The 16,091-nt window shown below is 45.7% G+C and overlaps 1 protein-coding gene across 1 annotated transcript in view; it reads right to left on the minus strand.

The window, feature by feature from the left end:
• Positions 1-2,988: 2,988 nt before the first annotated feature.
• Positions 2,989-16,091, minus strand: part of GDPD5 (glycerophosphodiester phosphodiesterase domain containing 5) — a 191,017-nt gene continuing 177,914 nt past the window's right edge. The window contains 2 exon segments of the mRNA XM_075334723.1: positions 2,989-4,426; positions 8,066-8,178. Coding sequence (XP_075190838.1) covers positions 4,290-4,426; positions 8,066-8,178 — 250 coding nt within the window. The 3' untranslated portion in view covers positions 2,989-4,289.

Genomic DNA, 16,091 nt, shown 5'->3' on the forward strand with positions numbered 1-16,091 from the left:
CCTTCTTGAATTTGTTTTTCAATTAGCAGCATCATATAGTAATCTTAGCCAACATCTTGTAGTAATGTGCCAATGCTGCAGTAATGTCCCCATCCGTGTGCCCTGTAGTATACTGTAGTATAGTACCCATCCTTGTGGTATTGTGCCCAGTAGTATAGTGCCCATCCTTGTGGTATTGTGCCCAGTAGTATAGTGCCCATCCTTGTGGCCATCCCTGTAGTGTTGTGGCCATCCCTGTAGTGTTGTGGCCATCCCTGTAGTGTTGTGGCCATCCCTGTAGTGTTGTGGCCATCCCTGTAGCGTTGTGGCCATCCCTGTAGCGTTGTGGCCATCCCTGTAGCGTTGTGGCCATCCCTGTAGTATTGTGGCCATCCCTGTAGTATTCTGCTCTATAGTGTTGTGGCCATCCCTGTAGCGTTGTGACCATCCCTGTAGTGTTGTGGCCATCCCTGTAGTATTGTGCTCTGTAGTGTTGTGGCCATCCTTTAGTAATACGCAAACAAAAAAAAAAAAATCTCCTCCCCTTTCCTCCGTTCCCTGCGTGCCCACGATCAGTATTTGCAGAGTTTTGGATGAAGCATGCTTCAGCTGTGTCCAAAACCCTGCTATGTACGGTACAAGCAGAGTGGATGGGATTTCTAAAAACCCCATGCCCACTGTGCGTGTACGGCCCGCAGTGAAAACGGACCTGCGGTGCAGCTTCCAGAGGCCGCAGCATGTGAATTTACGCTGCGGAGTCGGAAGCGTCCTCCCTAGGCAGAGCACAGCGAGGAGACTGCAGCGGCCCGAACACCTGATCGCAGGCACGTGCAGCTGCGGTCTCCTAAGGAGGAGACTTGTGGCCCCGCCGATCAGGACTCGCTGAGTCCAGGACGCAGCGGGTCCTGTCCTGATCTTGAGCACGTACCTTACCTGCTTGTTGCGGCCCGTGACAATCGCGGCTCTGTGCTGAGGGTCGGCGCCGGCAGGAACCTCACTGCATTTGAATCCATTTGCGGTGCCGCGCAGAGGAGCTGTGTCTGGACCAATGGCTGCTGCCTGCCAATCAGATGCAAGGAAGTGATGTCGCTGTATGACGTCACCTCCTTGCATCTGATTGGCAGACAGCAGAAGCAACTGGGATAGAGCTGACAGCTTCTCTGCGCGGCGCCGCAAATGGATTCAAATGCAGTAAAGTCCTGCTGGCGCCGACCCTCAGCATAGAGCCGCGATTGTCACGGGGTTTGCGGGCCGCAACAAGCAGCCTCAGGGGACGCATGCGGTCCGCGTGTTTGAGACCCCTGTTCTAGTCCAACTAGTAAATGACCACATTTATGGAAGAGGCGAGCAGGACTATTATTACTTTGTGGTGGTCATAAAAGGGGATTGTGGTTCATTAACAAGCGGGAAAAAAAAAAAAAATCTAATGTGAATTGAATCATCATAATGGCGATCATTCTGTCCTCATCCGGTATCCGGTTATCCACAGCACATTTCCTGTTTACACCACACGATGTGCTGCAAAGAACAATTGTTATCCTGGCAAAAAAACAACTAATGAAGTTTTGCTTATTTGTAGGGGATGAGGGGACCCTTGGATGTTTAGGTTTGGGCAAACTTAACTAAAGTTGAGTTTGGTACCTGAACTTGACCCTGAACCCCATACAAGTCAATGGGGGACCTGAACGTTTGACCTATAAATCACCGTAGTAAGGGCTAGGGGTCCGCAAAAGGAAGTAAAATGGGGATAAGAGCAGGACAATTGCCCTGCAACAAATGTAGATGGGGAGTAAAATACTAATAAAAAAAATAAATAAAACGTCATAGGGTACCCCTATTTTTGATAACCAGTCAAGCTAAAGCAGACAGCTGGGGGCTACTATTTTTAGGCTGGGAAGGGTCAAATAACTATGGACCTTCCCAGACTGATAATACCAGCCCCCAGCTGTCTGCTTTGCCTTGGCTGGTTATCAAAAAATAAGGGGGACTCCCATGTAATTTTTTTTAAAAATGTATTTTGCTCCAGGTAGCGTCCAGACATCTTCCCCATACCAAAAGCTTGTTGATTGTCTGCGCTGCAGCCTTTCAACAAACTTTATTCAGCATCTGACCTCGGCCAGTTTATATGCAAAAACAAGTTATGAATGGAAGAAGTAGTGATAGCGGTCAAGGCTGGAAGACAACAAAAGTGAGCACTTTTGTACCAGACTCCATAAACGTTTAGTGAGCCCTGACTGTACTGATTACACCAGAAGATGCCCATGGATGGAAAAGAAGAAGGAGCCGGCACTGGTAGGAAACCATACGAAATTCATTTATTCTTGAACATAACACAATAACAGCCTGATCACACAGGACACCGGAATAAATACTGTTTTTCCAAGGACGGTCATAGAAAAGGTGCGGAGGTCACCTGGGGTCACGGAGCGATGCATCTGCATATTAGGGAGATCAACAATAACCGAGCAGCAGCCTTATATTTAACCCTTTTCTTATCAATGCAGAAAAGGGTAATAGTTAATCAAAAGACAAAAAAAAAATTAAAAAAAAAAATCATAAAATAATATAAATAAAATCAGGACTAATCTCTTGGTCTCTTTCACATATGAAATCTGGAGCTTCTTTACAGCAGTGTGTGCAATCTTATTTTATACCTTTTCTTATTCGCGGATCTTTTTAAATTTTTGGCATATATTAAAAGGAAAGACAAAAAAAAATATACACAATAAAACAAGCCCCGACTATAAAAAAAGGTGGTCATTACATTGCTGCTGTTCACCAGAAGCTATAGTATCACCCTAGAGGTAGGTGTTGGTTACTGCACCATTATAATTGCTTTAATTAGCTGGTGATTTAAAAAAAAAAAAAAAAAAAAAAAAATTTATATATTATATATATATATATATATATATATATATATATATATATATATATATATATATATATATATATATATATATATATATATATATATATATATATATATATATATATATATATATTACACACATATATATATATATATTTCTTTTCTGCATTAGGACATCAGCATAAAAGCCTCAGGTCTTAATTTACTTTGTACTATAATTGCAATCAAGTGGCTTCATACATAAAAGTGATATACTGTAGTGTAAGTGGTGCCGGCTCCGCAGGGGCGGGGCATGACAAGGGAATTATCTGATTGGTGATTTTTGAAATAGTCGAGCTCTGCCCCCTGGGAACCTTCACTAGAGAATAAAGTATCACTTTGGCCTGAAATGTTTTAAAGCAAGGAAGTGGAATTAAAGGGGGGTCTTCAGTCCTAGTCGTCATTAAAGGTGGTCACTCTCTAGTGACATCAATGGGATAATCAAAGCTTCAAAAGCTCATGAAATCCATCGCCTATATCTTGTCCACCCCTATAAATTTTCTTGTAAATGTTAGAAAATGGAAAATTGGCAAATGTTTTCCCTTGTCAGACCTGCTCTACTCAAGTTATATCATGCTCAATAGTCTAGACAACTTTGCAGAACACTGTTGGCAAACCAGTGACACAAAACAAAGCAGAATTGTGAATACAGCTCTGGCTGCAACTGGAGGTGAAGTCATAATGGAACTCAGGATCAAAGCTGGAGCTAAGATTGTGCCGTAATCTGTCCTCTGAAATTCTATAATATTCACAGTGGAGACCCCCTCTCGGGGAAGGGGCACCTGACATTTGTTACATAACATCCTCGGGATGTGGACAGAACTTTAGAATCTTCCTTGCACCTTTCTCTCTTTGAAGTTGAATGATATGTACAATCTTCTCGTACTGCCTGAGTGGGAGGGGCCTACAACAAGTCTGTGCGGTCTGGAGAGGCAGTGTATTGTATAGCAGACAGAACTTTCCTTGACACCTTCTCGGAATAACAAACAATATGGCCGCCCTCCAGTATAACCAGATAAGGTGCGCTCCTTGTAGACGGGATAGGTTTATTGGACCTCAAGGCAAGATTAAGGACGGGACAGACTCAATCAGGCTGCATTTAACATTCTCTCGGGGGAGGGGGGGGGTAAATCATCAATTTACACAAGAACTCGCTTGTGTCCTAGTCACAAAAATACACAAAAAAATCAAATTATATTCTACATATTTACAAGGTCACAGTCTGGATTATACAACGAAACTAAGAAAAAAGATCTGCAAAAATAAACAATATCCTGGCATTAAAGTAGTCCCGTAAAATGTCTTGGAAAGAAGTGGACGTGGAGGAGGACGAGGAGGAGGAGGAGGATGGGTCTGCTCTGCGGATTCCACTGAAAAAAAAAATGTATCCGGGCTCGTGCCGTCAGGTCTCCTCCATTCTCTGGCTGCTCTTTGTTTTCGAGTCTGTGGTTGGAGTTATGGCGTTGTTGGAGAAACCTTCGTAGCGGTTTTCAGAGCACATGGACAGCTCCTCGGGGGTGTCCAAACTGTTATTAATCTCTGAGGGGAGAAATGTACAACAATAAGTGTGAGCTCATTCAGAGAAAGCCTGTGAGTCCTGCTCCCTCCACCCACTCAGAGAAAGCCTGTGAGTCCTGCTTCTCCTCCCACTCAGAGAAAGCCTGTGAGTCCTGCTCCCTCCACCCACTCAGAGAAAGCCTGTGAGTCCTGCTTCCCCTCCCACTCAGAGAAAGCCTGTGAGTCCTGCTTCCTCCACCCACTCCTAGAGAAAGCCTGTGAGTCCTGCTTCCCCTCCCACTCAGAGAAAGCCTGTGAGTCCTGCTTCCTCCACCCACTCCTAGAGAAAGCCTGTGAGTCCTGCTTCCTCCACCCACTCCTAGAAAAAGCCTGTAAGTCCTGCTCCCTTCCTCATAGAGAGAGCCTGTAAGTCCTGTTCCCTCCTCATAGAGAAAGCCTGTGAGTCCTGCTCCCTCCTCATAGAGAAAGCCTGTGAGTCCTGCTCCTTCCTCATAGAGAAAGCCTGTGAGTCCTGCTCCCTCCTCATAGAGAAAGCCTGTGAGTCCTGCTCCCTCCTCATAGAGAAAGCCTGTGAGTCCTGCTCCCTCCTCATAGAGAAAGCCTGTGAGTCCTGCTCCCTCCACCCACTCAGAGAAAGCCTGTGAGTCCTGCTTCCCCTCCCACTCAGAGAAAGCCTGTGAGTCCTGCTCCCTCCACCCACTCAGAGAAAGCCTGTGAGTCCTGCTTCCCCTCCCACTCAGAGAAAGCCTGTGAGTCCTGCTTCCCCTCCCACTCAGAGAAAGCCTGTGAGTCCTGCTTCCTCCACCCACTCCTAGAGAAAGCCTGTGAGTCCTGCTTCCTCCACCCACTCCTAGAAAAAGCCTGTAAGTCCTGCTCCCTTCCTCATAGAGAGAGCCTGTAAGTCCTGTTCCCTCCTCATAGAGAAAGCCTGTGAGTCCTGCTCCCTCCTCATAGAGAAAGCCTGTGAGTCCTGCTCCCTCCTCATAGAGAAAGCCTGTGAGTCCTGCTCCTTCCTCATAGAGAAAGCCTGTGAGTCCTGCTCCCTCCTCATAGAGAAAGCCTGTGAGTCCTGCTCCCTCCTCATAGAGAAAGCCTGTGAGTCCTGCTCCCTCCTCATAGAGAAAGCCTGTGAGTCCTGCTCCCTCTTCATAGAGAAAGCCTGTGAGTCCTGCTCCCTCCTCATAGAGAAAGCCTGTGAGTCCTGCTCCCTCCTCATAGAGAAAGCCTGTGAGTCCTGCTCCCTCTTCATAGAGAAAGCCTGTGAGTCCTGCTCCCTCTTCATAGAGAAAGCCTGTGAGTCCTGCTCCCTCTTCATAGAGAGTGGGGAGCCAGCACGATCTGAAAATGGCATGCATCATATAAAAAGTGCAAATTCACAGATTTATTCCAACTGTACTGTAATATAAATGAGATTTTTAGCAAATAATTGATCAATTCTTTGAGCCACCCCTGCCAACGTCACGGCAAATCTCAATAGGGGGGTCCTACTCTATATTCTGTATTTCATGTGCCATGCGGCCTCCTAGATAAAGTTAAAAGCAGAACCATAATGGAGCACACATACCTGTAACCTGTATATAACCGCTTCTATGTTGCAAAAGAGGCACTTGTGGATAGAGACCAGCCCAGGTCCCAGCATGTGGAGCAAGCTCTACACATACCAGGACTATATCAGAACTGACCCTCCCAGTGCCAGACAGCAACCATTGATAAAGGCGGACCAGATCCAAGTATGGTGCTCTTTTTTTTCTCTGTTATGACCGTAGTTATGCTACAATTCTGGTGACTGACCATCACCATACCATGCACGCCTGATTTTGGCTTGCAATATATTCCTCCTGTTGGTAGCTGTTCAGATTCAGTTACCTCACCCCTTTCCACAGGCAATGCTAATTAAGCACCATTCTTGGATCTGGTCCGTCTTTATCAATGGTTGCTGTCTGGCACTGGGAGGATCAGTTCTGATATAGTCCTGGTATGTGTAGGGCTTGCTCCACATGCTGGGACCTGGGCTGGTCTCTATCCACAATTGCCTCTTTTGCAACATAGAAGCGGCTATATACAGGTTACAGGTATGTGTGCTCCATTATGGTTCTGCTTTTAACTTTATCTAGGAGGCCGCATGGCACATGAAATACAGAATATAGAGTAGGACCCCCCTATTGAGATTTGCGTGACGTTGGCAGGGGTGGCTCATAAAATTGATCAATTATTTGCTAAAAATCTCATTTTTTTTATTATAGTACAGTTGGAATAAATCTGTGAATTTTCACTTTTTATATGATGCATGCCAATTTCAGATCGTGCTGGCTCCTTTTTTTTTCTCCCTCTTCATAGAGAAAGCCTGTGATTCCTGCTCCCTCTCAGAGAAAGCCTGTGAGTCCTGCTCCCTCCTCAGAGAAAGCCTGTGAGTCCTGCTCCCTCTTCATAGAGAAAGCCTGTGAGTCCTGCTCCCTCCTCATAGAGAAAGCCTGTGAGTCCTGCTCCCTCCTCATAGAGAAAGCCTGTGAGTCCTGCTCCCTCTTCATAGAGAAAGCCTGTGAGTCCTGCTCCCTCCTCATAGAGAAAGCCTGTGAGTCCTGCTCCCTCCTCATAGAGAAAGCCTGTGAGTCCTGCTCCCTCCTCATAGAGAAAGCCTGTGAGTCCTGCTCCCTCCTCATAGAGAAAGCCTGTGAGTCCTGCTCCCTCTTCATAGAGAAAGCCTGTGAGTCCTGACCCCTCTTCATAGAGAAAGCCTGTGAGTCCTGCTCCCTCCTCATAGAGAAAGCCTGTGAGTCCTGACCCCTCTTCATAGAGAAAGCCTGTGAGTCCTGCTCCCTCCTCATAGAGAAAGCCTGTGAGTCCTGCTCCCTCTTCATAGAGAGAGCCTGTGAGTCCTGCTCCCTCCTCATAGAGAAAGCCTGTGAGTCCTGCTCCCTCTTCATAGAGAAAGCCTGTGAGTCCTGCTCCCTCCTCATAGAGAAAGCCTGTGAGTCCTGCTCCCTCCTCATAGAGAAAGCCTGTGAGTCCTGCTCCCTCCTCAGAGAAAGCCTGTGAGTCCTGCTCCCTCCTCATAGAGAAAGCCTGTGAGTCCTGCTCCCTCCACCCACTCAGAGAAAGCCTGTGAGTCCTGCTCCCTCTTCATAGAGAAAGCCTGTGAGTCCTGCTCCCTCCTCATAGAGAAAGCCTGTGAGTCCTGCTCCCTCCTCATAGAGAAAGCCTGTGAGTCCTGCTCCCTCCTCAGAGAAAGCCTGTGAGTCCTGCTCCCTCCTCAGAGAAAGCCTGTGAGTCCTGCTCCCTCCTCAGAGAAAGCCTGTGAGTCCTGCTCCCTCCTCATAGAGAAAGCCTGTGAGTCCTGCTCCCTCCTCATAGAGAAAGCCTGTGAGTCCTGCTCCCTCTTCATAGAGAAAGCCTGTGAGTCCTGCTTCCCTCGACAAAAACGGTTTTTGTTTCATTGACAAAGATATATAAACTAGTGAGGAATTAAAACACACCGTATATAAAAGAAGTTGTAGAACGTTTCATGCTACATTAAGGTTTATTGATATTAACTAAAAAAAAAATAAAAATATAAATTGTAACAGAAGCTTAAAATGCATGAGCCCACACAAGGGAATAATGGGGAAATGACATTTGTTAAAACGCCACAAATATAAAAAGGTGCAGAGCCCCATAAATCACCTGAAAAGATGAGTTTTTCCTTCATGATCCGCACGTCCCGGCTTGACCTGCGCACGGCGGCGCTCAGCATGATCTGTTCAGGGTTGTAGGTCCTGATGCTGCCCAGGCGCCACCTGCAACAGACGACGAGTTATCGCCAAATGGTCCAAACGCTCCGAAATTGCAAATGACAATAAGACAAGTCGGCCTCGGGTCAAAAGCAACTGAACAAAATTGTGAAGATGCATAGGTCAAAATAACACAAGACCATCAGCGAAGGGTTAAAACTGGTGCACAGGACACACGGGCATCGAGATAAGAACATGCCGAGTGCACGAGGGGTGCAAGAAATACGACTGTACATTGGGAAAGGAACAGGAGGTCGTGAAGGGAACAGAGAAACCGGGTGATGGGGGAGTCACCCAGACGTCGTGCACGATCAACGCCTCTAAGGATGTAGACGTGGTACCGGCCACTGCACAGAGCCAGGGAAGGGGCTGTCCACGATATATGGTGGCCTCAACCATGGGAGAAACACGGGAGCACGAATCATCTCAACAGTCACATCTGGCGCCAAATGCAGAGCAAAAGCATGCACCAATGCACCACAGCCGGGGATCATGGAGGCTATATGTGTGCCGAGAGACGCGCGCCACCTAGCGAGGGGTTTACAGTAGCACCCAAAATAAGAGGAAGGGGTCCAACTGGTCCTAAAAGCAAGTGACCAACAAAAAGTGCACAAAGTGTCTCCTTAAGGAGATTGACAATCTGGTAGACCAAGCGATGCTCCTCGAAGGATAGCCCAAAAGCACTTCCAGGTGACATGAGAGCCGGCTCATTGGATCATTACAAGACCTTGATGGAAATCATTTTCATGTCTTTAATTTTTTTTTCCCTCCTCTTCCAAGAGCTAGAACTTTTCTATTTTTCATGACTAGTTCTAGCTTTGAACGACCCCGTCCATTACTTCAGAATTTTTTTATATATATTTAAGTTTTACTTATAATTTCTTTTAGTCCCCCTGGGGATTACTTGCACTATATAATGAAAGACTTTAGTTTTTCTATACAGGACAGACTTAAAAGGTCAGGTTACCTGTGGTCACAGGTGGAGGATCGTGGAAACCTCCAGCTGTGACCACAACTAAACTGAGTGAAGTCACCGCGGCTCATTCTCTGCCAGAAGCTCACAGCGAGCGGTCATGTTCTATGGCCACGCCCTATCACTTCAGATGTAGCAGAGCTGGAACAAATAGTGACCTAAATGGGAACGTTTTAATGATTTCCAAACGGAAATAACTTTTGGACGTGTGAAGAGAGCCGTAGTGTGATCTACATCCAGGCGGGGATTAGAGATGGCGCCATGAAGGATTCATTCCTGAAAAATGTAATCAAGATGGCTGTAGTAAAGTCTACTCCACCTGTACGCAGCTGACACTTCCACCCCCACATAGGAACCTTTACACCTTTCTAGCACTTTTTTCTGCAAGGAAAATCTGATTCGATGACGTGATTCCTAAAAGTCTTGAAATGAAAAGTTACTGAAACATCACAAAAGTTGTCACAGTAAAGAAAATTGGCAAAATTTTCAACCATTATTGAAGAGTGCTGCGAGTGAAAACAGCGGGTTCATTGACACCAATACTACCATGCGCCAAGTACCCTTCTATTATACCACAGTGCATGCTATTTTCTTCCTTTATCAGCCACTGACCTCCATTCACTTAGGGCCGTGAAGTATCAGCAGCCATTTCTAGGAGCTATGGTGACAACATTTAGTCACACAGTCCCCCGGGCTTCATTGAAATGCTCAGACCTGGGCTAAGTTTTATAGCAATCACTAGAGACGGATCAAAGAGTCGTCTTTTAGATAAACCTTCCTAAACGTCTACCTTTTTGGGAGATTCAGGAGGACATGAAGGTCCAACTTGTGTGACCATCAGATCCTTCACCAAAAGCAGAACGAAGACACGAAGAGCTCTCAATGTCTGAAGGTGTCCGTAAAGCAGCTACAAATTTATAGTTGCGTTTCGTCTTAAAATTGGATTAGATTCCAACAGGGAGCGAAAAACAGACCAAAGGCCGGTAAGGAGATTGGAAAGTCCCCTTCTCCCATTTGGGGTCCCCATCACGGGATAGGGACCCCAAAGACTCGAGGGGACTTTTAATAACGTAACATTGTAACAAAAAACTAGAAGATATTTGGCACTGGACGCTAAAGATTGAGAAGATACAGGACGACGTAAGACAGTGGTGACCGATGGGGTGAAGTACAGACGCGCCGTCAGGACAGGAAGAGCGAGAGCGATGTCAACAAACGGTGAAGTCACGAGGCGGAAAACACAAAGCAAAAATGAGACATGAGACGACGCGAGTCCCAGAAACCTGAGCGGAAAGAGGCGAAAAAACCTCTAAAACCATTTTTTGGGGATACGGTAATTACATTTGTTTTTTTTAAATTTAAAATGAAGAGTTAAAAATTAGTTTCATGTTAAATTAGATGAAACTAAGTATCAAGAATGGGGGATCTCAAAGTGAGAAGACGGATAAAGCTTTCCGCAAATAAAAAAAACAACACTAATCTTGTGAATAGGTTTCGGTTACTAAAGAAAAAAAAATGAAAAAATCTTGCAAGATTTGCGTCATGTGTGACTAATGTATGGTTTAACGACCATGCATATACCATGTCGCAAAAATCACCGAGGAGATGCGATGTTACAAGGATTCAACAAGGACATTAATGGCAGCTTTCTTCTTACTTTTGACATTCCATTTTGGAACTTGGTCGATAATCCCAGATCCCAAAAATATTTAGGACTTCTAATTCCTAAATATCAACATTTTCCTTAGAGGTTATGTCATGAGCATGAAAAAAAATAAATTTACTGGTGAACCACCATTTACAGTGGGTACAGAAAGTATTCACACCCCTTTACATTTTTCACTCTTTCATTGCAGCCATTTGGTAAAATCTCATTAATGTGCACTCTCCAATCACCAATCCCCCATCTTCCCATCCCCAATCTTCCCATCCATCCCCCCATCTTCCCATCCCCCATCTTCCCCCCCATATTCCCATCTATCCCCCCATCTTCCCATCCCCCCACCCCCATCTTCCCATCCCTCCCCCCATCTTTCCATCCCTCCCCCCATCTTCCCATCCCTCCCCCCATCTTCCCACCCCCACCCCCCCATCTTCCCATCTTGACAGAAAAAACACCCAGAAATGTACACATTTTTGCAAATTTATTAAACAAGAAAAGCTGAAATATCACGTGGTCATAAGTATTCAGCCCCTTTGCTCAGTATTAAGTAGAGGCACCCTCCCCTTTTGAGCTAGTGCAGCCATGAGTCTTCTTGGGAGCCTGGATTTGGGGATCCTCGGCCATTCTTCCTTGCAGATCCTCTCCGGTTCCGTCAGGTTGGATGGTAAACGTTGGTGGACGGCATTTTCAGGTCTCTCCAGAGATGCTCCATTGGGTTTAGGTCAGGGCTCTGGCTGGGCCGGTCAGGAATGGTCACAGAGTTGTTCTGAAGCCGCTCCTTTGTTATTTTAGCTGTGTGCTTAGGGTCATTGTCTTGTTGGAAGGTGAACCTTCGGCCAAGTCTGAGGTCCAGAGCATCTGGAAGAGGTTTTCTTCCAGGATATCTCTGTACTTGGCCGCATTCATCTTTCCTTCAATTGTAACCAGTCGTCCTGTCCCTGCCCCTATAGCATGATGCTGCCTCCATCATGTCTCACTGTGGGGATTGTATTGGGCAGGTGATGAGCAGGGCCTGGTTTTCTCCACACATACCGCTTACAACTATCACCTAAAAGTTCTATCTTCGTCTCATCAGACCAGAGAATCTTATTTCTCATAGTCTGGGATCCTTCATGTGTATTTTTGTAAACTCTATGCGGCTTTCATATGTCTTGCACACATTTTCACTTTACATATAGCTATTGGATTTTTCAAGTCAGTATTCACACAGCAGTTTCTGCTATTCCATGTATTCCCCTTACATAGTCACTGGTGTGCATACCTTATCTCCCCATAGTGATGTTTTTTTAGGTTTTTGCACCCAGTTCAGACTTAGAATGGTGTTCCAAACGTTATCCTTATTGTTAGTATTTTTTCGTTTGGGAACCCTCCCCAACCACACCTATTGCCAATCCATATCATACGTATATATAGCCTGGGTCTCAGCTTCCCATACACGGTAAGTTTTTTAACTGCATGAGAGGACACACACAAGCTAGGGACCCCAACGTAGAGAAATACTTTGGCGTAGTGTTGGGGCTCTATTGCATTGATCAATTCAGTAGCTAAATTTCTCTTGGTTCATATGTTCATGGCAGTAATGCAGATTCCATTTTTCACATTTTCACTTTACATATAGCTATTGGATTTTTCAAGTCAGTAGTCACACAGCAGTTTCTGCTATTCCATGTATTCCCCTTCCATAGTCACTGGTGTGCATACCTTATCTCCCCATAGTGATGTTTTTTTAGGTTTTTGCACCCAGTTCAGACTTAGAATGGTGTTCCAAACGTTATCCTTATTGCACTGAGGAGAGGCTTCCGTTGGGCCACTCTGCCATAAAGACCCGACTGGTGGAGGCTGCAGTGATAGGTGACTTTGTGGAGCTTTCTCCCATCTGCCTACTGCATCTCTGGAGCTCAGCCACAGTGATCTTGGGGTTCTTCTTTACCTCTCACCAATGCTCTTCCCTCACGATTGGTCAGTTTGGCTGGACGGCCGGGTCTAAGAAAAGTTCTGCTGGTCCCAAATTTCTTCCATTTAAGGATTATTGAGGCCACTGTGCCCTTAGGAACCTTGAATACTGCACAAATTCTTTTGTAACCTTGGCCAGACCTGTGCCTTGCCACAATTCTGTCTCTGAGCTCCTTGGGCAGTTCCTTTGACCTCATGATCCTCATTTGGTGTGACATGCAGTGTGAGCTGTGAGGTCTCATATAGACAGGTGTGCGCCTTTCCAAATCACGTCCTATCAGTGTAATTACACACAACTGGACTCCAATGAAGGAGCAGAACCATCTCAAGGAGGACCACAAGGAAATGGACAGCATGGGACTTACATATGAGTGTCTGAGCAAAGGGGCTGAATACTTATGACCATATGATATTTCAGTTTTTCTGGTTTAATAAATTTGCAAAAACTTCTACATTTGTTTGTTTTTTTTGTCAAGATGGGGGATGGGGGCAGAGTGTACATTAATGAGAAAAAAAATGACCAAATGGCTGCAATGAAACAAAGAGTGAAAAATTTAAAGGGGTGTGAATACTTTCCATATCCACTGTAACTGCTGAAAAGTGATCATTCTAATATTTGGATCATCCAAAAGTTGAAAAACTTTTTAGTTATTCTTATTTTTTAACTGTTGGTTTTACTAAATCCTACAATGGAAATTTAAAGGGAGTGTGCAATCCTCCTCGGTCTTCTGACACAAGACACATTCTCTTTAAGGAGGTTTCATCCTCTCCCTTAATGGCGGTCAGACTATCTATCTGGCGCCTTTTATACACACACGAGTGTCAATGGTTGATACATTGGCTTTTGAGTAAAAATCAGCTCCTATTGTGATGTAGCACTATGTCCAAAAATCCCTGGCAGCTTGACTTTTCGGCGCTTCCGCCACGACGGGTCAGATTCGGACAGACAAAGGTGGAGCGAGGAGCAGGACAGCAGAATTACCTGATTATGTGATAGCTGTGAGATGCCGGATGCAGCAGAGAGAGGAACATGCAAAGAAGTCAGAGCGTTATGGAAGAAACACACGGCAAGGAAGCAAACGTTAGTCATCACAGCGGCCGGCCAAATCTGATGTACAGACATGTCACACCGCACATCGGAATACTCTAACCTATTCTAGAACTAGTAAACTGGACAATACTGCCTAATGGGGAGGGGGAAGTCAGCACATCACAAACGCGCCCAACGCTGGAAGGAAGCAGCCAAGTCTGGCCGCAAACGTTAGTCCACAGGCTCTAGACGCCATTCACATGGAAAGAAATGATTAGCGGTCACTTCTAATTCATAAAACTGTACAAAGTATCAGTCTGAAAAAGAATTTAGAAATGATTTTTACAAACACCATTTATAATGATATGCAGTTCACAGCCTTATCTTAGTTTCAGGCTTTTCTTTTTCAGGAGTGTCTCTCCCAGTAATATAGGCTGGATGTGAGGTCTGTGTGTCTCTCCCAGTAATATAGGCTGGATGTGAGCTCTGTGTGTCTCTCCCAGTAATATAGGCTGGATGTGAGGTCTGTGTGTCTCTACCAGTAATATAGGCTGGATGTGAGGTCTGTGTGTCTCTACCAGTAATATAGGCTGGATGTGAGCTCTGTGTGTCTCTACCAGTAATATAGGCTGGATGTGAGCTCTGTGTGTCTCTCCCAGTAATATAGGCTGGATGTGAGGTCTGTGTGTCTCTCCCAGTAATATAGGCTGGATGTGAGGTCTGTGTGTCTCTCCCAGTAATATAGGCTGGATGTGAGGTCTGTGTGTCTCTCCCAGTAATATAGGCTGGATGTGAGGTCTGTGTGTCTCTCCCAGTAATATAGGCTGGATGTGAGGTCTGTGTGTCTCTCCCAGTAATATAGGCTGGATGTGAGGTCTGTGTGTCTCTCCCAGTAATATAGGCTGGATGTGAGGTCTGTGTGTCTCTACCAGTAATATAGGCTGGATGTGAGGTCTGTGTGTCTCTCCCAGTAATATAGGCTGGATGTGAGCTCTGTGTATCTCTCCCAGTAATATAGGCTGGATGTGAGCTCTGTGTGTCTCTCCCAGTAATATAGGCTGGATGTGAGGTCTGTGTGTCTCTCCCAGTAATATAGGCTGGATGTGAGGTCTGTGTGTCTCTACCAGTAATATAGGCTGGATGTGAGGTCTGTGTGTCTCTCCCAGTAATATAGGCTGGATGTGAGATCTGTGTGTCTCTACCAGTAATATAGGCTGGATGTGAGGTCTGTGTGTCTCTCCCAGTAATATAGGCTGGATGTGAGGTCTGTGTGTCTCTCCCAGTAATATAGGCTGGATGTGAGGTCTGTGTGTCTCTCCCAGTAATATAGGCTGGATGTGAGGTCTGTGTGTCTCTCCCAGTAATATAGGCTGGATGTGAGCTCTGTGTCTCTCCCAGTAATATAGGCTGGAGGTGAGGTCTGTGTGTCTCTCCCAGTAATATAGGCTGGATGTGAGGTCTGTAGGTCTCTCCCAGTAATATAGGCTGGATGTGAGCTCTGTGTGTCTCTCCCAGTAATATAGACTGGATGTGAGGTCTGTGTCTCTCCCAGTAATATAGGCTGGATTTGAGCTCTGTGTGTCTCTCCCAGTAATATAGGCTGGATGTGAGGTCTGTGTGTCTCTCCCAGTAATATAGGCTGGATGTGAGCTCCGTGTGTCTCTCCCAGTAATATAGGCTGGATGTGAGCTCTGTGTGTCTCTCCCAGTAATATAGACTGGATGCGAGATCTGTGTCTCTCCCAGTAATATAGGCTGGATTTGAGCTCTGTGTGTCTCTCCCAGTAATATAGGCTGGATGTGAGGTCTGTGTGTCTCTCCCAGTAATATAGGCTGGATGTGAGCTCTGTGTGTCTCTCCCAGTAATATAGACTGGATGTGAGCTGTGGGTCTCTCCCAGTAATATAGGCTGGATGTGAGGTCTGTGTGTCTCTCCCAGTAATATAGGCTGGATGTGAGGTCTGTGTGTCTCTCCCAGTAATATAGGCTGGATGTGAGGTCTGTGTGTCTGTCCCAGTAATATAGGCTGGATGTGAGGTCTGTGTGTCTCTCCCAGTAATATAGGCTGGATGTGAGCTCTGTGTGTCTCTCCCAGTAATATAGGCTGGATGTGAGGTCTGTGTGTCTCTCCCAGTAATATAGGCTGGATGTGAGGTCTGTGTGTCTCTCCCAGTAATATAGACTGGATGCGAGATCTGTGTCTCTCCCAGTAATACAGGCTGGATGTGAGCTCTGTGTGTCTCTCCCAGTAATATAGGCTGGATGTGAGATCTGTGTGTCTGTCCCAGTAATATAGGCTGG

Source organism: Anomaloglossus baeobatrachus, chromosome 2, assembly GCF_048569485.1.
Source record: "Anomaloglossus baeobatrachus isolate aAnoBae1 chromosome 2, aAnoBae1.hap1, whole genome shotgun sequence".
NCBI lineage: Eukaryota > Metazoa > Chordata > Amphibia > Anura > Aromobatidae > Anomaloglossus > Anomaloglossus baeobatrachus.